Source organism: Chamaea fasciata, unplaced genomic scaffold (assembly GCF_029207755.1).
Source record: "Chamaea fasciata isolate MVZ Bird 193981 ecotype frontalis unplaced genomic scaffold, bChaFas1.0.hap1 SCAF_18, whole genome shotgun sequence".
In the NCBI taxonomy this organism is placed as follows: domain Eukaryota; kingdom Metazoa; phylum Chordata; class Aves; order Passeriformes; family Sylviidae; genus Chamaea; species Chamaea fasciata.
The window spans coordinates 109,714-112,690 of record NW_027094103.1 but is presented as its reverse complement, the minus strand read 5'-3'; the positions used below and the strand labels follow the sequence as shown (position 1 = coordinate 112,690).

The following is a 2,977-nucleotide window of genomic DNA, read 5'->3' as shown; positions in this document are numbered from 1 at the left end:
CGCGCCAGGGCACTTGCATCACGTGCCTCTTCTTGACCTATGGGTGGCAGCCGCGTGGCTCCGCCCCGCGGAGGCGGTTGCGGCGGCGGGTGCGATTCCAGCGCGGCGGAGACAAAGCTGGCTCACGTCGGGCCCGCGCCCGCGCCCGCGCTCGCACCCGCATCCGCGAGGGGGCGGCGGGGCGCGGCATAACGCAGTGCAGCGCAGCGCCGCGCGGCGCCGGCTGCTCACCCGGCGGGGGCTGTGACCAGCAGGGGGCGGGGAGAGATTGAGGCGCGCGCGGCCGCCGGTGCATGCGGCGCTGGCCCAGGCCCGATGGCGGCCACTGCAGCCATGTCCCTGGGCAATTACAGCAGCCTGAACCGGGCCCAGCTTACCTTCGAATACCTGCACACCAACTCGTGAGTACCGGCTGGGTTGGGGCGGGCCTGGGGCACCTGGCCTGCTCGGGGCCCCGGCTCAGTGCGATGAGATGGGCCTGGCCGAAGCCACGCGAGCCGGTCTGGCTGAGCGGCCCCTGCCCCCGGCCAGGGCGCCTCGTGGTGCCTCCGGGGACCGGCTGTTGTACCGCGCGCGCGTCCGCGGATCACGGAGAGCCGGTGCGTGGGGGCAAGAGGTCCCGGGAGAAATGGGGAGGCCCCTTGGGCAACTAAACTCACACGGCCAGACCTCTGTGGAGCAGTGTGTGTGAGCTGCCATACCGGCTACCATCCCTCTGCAGCATCTGGCTTTGTGTGTCACTCACTAAGTGTTTCACAGGCTTATTTTAACAGGATTATGATACTCTTTTTCCAGTCAGATTTTTATATGTCGCCAGTGAATCCCCCAAAATAACATCTCTTGAGAAGAGGCAAAGCCATTGTTTAAAATGAGTTTCTTCTGAGCGCGTGTCTAGAAAATGAGAAGCACCATCAGGAAGCGGTGCTTAGCTGGGTCAGGCACCCATCAACCATCACCCTGTCTGCTGCTCCTAAGCCTTGTAATGCCATGTGTAGAGGAGATGAAAGAGCTTGTTCTGCCTGAGCTGGAAGAACTCTGGAACCATTTGGCATTGCTTCATTTTGATCAGCTGGTCACCGGCATAAGATGGTCTGCTGATGTTCTGTGGAAAAGTTGACTTACCATCTATTGTTCTGTCCATCAATAGAAGAAAAAATAGAGTGCAGGTTTCTCTTTTTGTTGCCCTTTTCAACATGTGAAGGATCACAGTGGCCTGCAGCAGTCTAAAGATGGCACAAAAACATGGGCAACTTGTTTTCAAAGTATTTTTGTCTGGTTCTGTTGGTAATGAGATACGTCTGCAAGACCAGTGCAAGAGGAGTTAAGACTAATCTCACTTACATATGCCGAGACCATTACAATCTATTTTCAGAAACAGGAAAATAATGGGCTTTGAGCGGGGGAATGAATCTAGTAATGGTTCCATGTCACATTTTGGTCTGCTCTTTAGCTTGGCTGGTAGCAGTTGCATACGGAGTAAACAGTCGGTGACCGAAGACGGACAATTCTGAGTCATGTTGCTATTGTTGATTTGTGAAATTCTCATGTCAAGCTCCCGAAGACAATCTTTTTTTATGGATTAGAAGACCATGCAGATGATGGTCGTGCTCTGTCAGCAGGTTGTGTTTGCCTGCAAAGCTCTAGAACTCTGTCCATCTTCATAAGAAGATAAAGCCTGTGCTGTAGAAAAGACTGAGTTGTTGCTGCTGCTCTCAAGTATATTAAAGCCACTTCATGCGGCCGTTGTGCTTACGCTGCTTTCTGCTTGTGGTGTGCTACATGTCTGCAGTGATACCTGCATTACTGAAATCTTGGGAGGAGCTGGAAGCTAATGCCTGGATAAGCCAAAGTCAGAGCTTCTTGTCCATCATGAACGAAGAGTCTTGAGGTTATAGGAATCAGTGCATAAGTCAAATGTTTCCCTAAGAATGGCAGTGGGAGTAATGGAAGTCATTATAAAAACAAAGAAAACAGCAAACTAACATGTAACCTCTCCTGTTCCTGTGGAAAAAAAAAGAGCAAAAAAGAGCTAATCCCAAAATCAACCCAAGGCCAGCATAGGGATTTTGGTAGAGGAGACTGGTCTTTTGAACTGTTCTCTCTTGCAGAGGAAGAGCATCCTATCTTTGATAAATTCTAGTTCAGTGCTATGCATGTTCTCACAGTCAAGGAAGTGGAAATTCTTTAAATTGCAGTGAAAGATCAACCATCTGGCTGTTAGGGTGCAGAAGAAGTCCATGTTTTGTTTTTTTTTTTTTTTTTTTTCCCTTCCTTTTTAAGACTACCTTTCAGAAAGACCATCTTTCCGTATGTTGATCTCAGAGTGCTCAGTCTGAAGTGCTTTGCAGGAGACAGTTGATTAGGTCCCTGAGCTTGAGGACCTACAGCAGATCTTTCTGATAGCAGCTTAATGCTTACATGTCTGATGGCACATTGAGTTGAGCCTCCAGCATCTACATGAATCAATTCAGTTGCCATATTTTTTTAAAAGTAAAAATATCACCGTGCTTTTCCAAGTGCTTTACTTGATGAATAGTTGAGTGGAGATAGACTTCTAGTAAGTTCTGTAGTGATGAGACAGAGGGTAATGGCTCTAACCTAAGAGTGTATTCAGACTAGATAGAAGGAAGACTTTCTTCCCTGTGAGGGTGGGGAGGCCCTGGCACAGGTTGCTCAGAGAAGCTGTGGCTGCCCCATCCCTCAAAGTGTCCAAGGCCAGGTTGGATGGGGCTTGGAGCAACCTGGCATAGTGGAAGGTTGGACTAGATGACCTTTAAAGGTCTTTTTCAACCCTTATGTTTGTATGTTAAAGTTCTTTTAGATCCTAGAATGAAAATCAGTGTGTGTAAGCACATGAAAATTACATGTGCATTGTTTTATGACTTTCCAGAGTTACCGGCTTGCCTTCTCATTGGTTTCCCTTAACAATTAAATGCTGTTACATTAAGATACTTCCAAAGTTATTAATTGAGATGAT

The 2,977-nt window shown here is 49.2% G+C and overlaps 1 protein-coding gene across 2 annotated transcripts in view; it reads left to right on the top strand.

Moving 5' to 3' along the window:
* The first annotated feature begins 243 nt into the window (after window positions 1-243).
* MORC2 (MORC family CW-type zinc finger 2) overlaps window positions 244-2,977 on the top strand; it is a 50,982-nt gene continuing 48,248 nt past the window's right edge. The window contains exon 1 of one of the 2 annotated variants that reach the window (XR_010723345.1): window positions 244-401. Coding sequence is in view for 1 of the 2 variants with exons in the window: in XM_066199546.1 (XP_066055643.1) it covers window positions 316-401 (86 nt within the window). In the remaining variant the exon portion in view is untranslated. The remainder of the gene's footprint in view (window positions 402-2,977) is intronic. The other variant, XM_066199546.1, reaches the window with a different exon arrangement.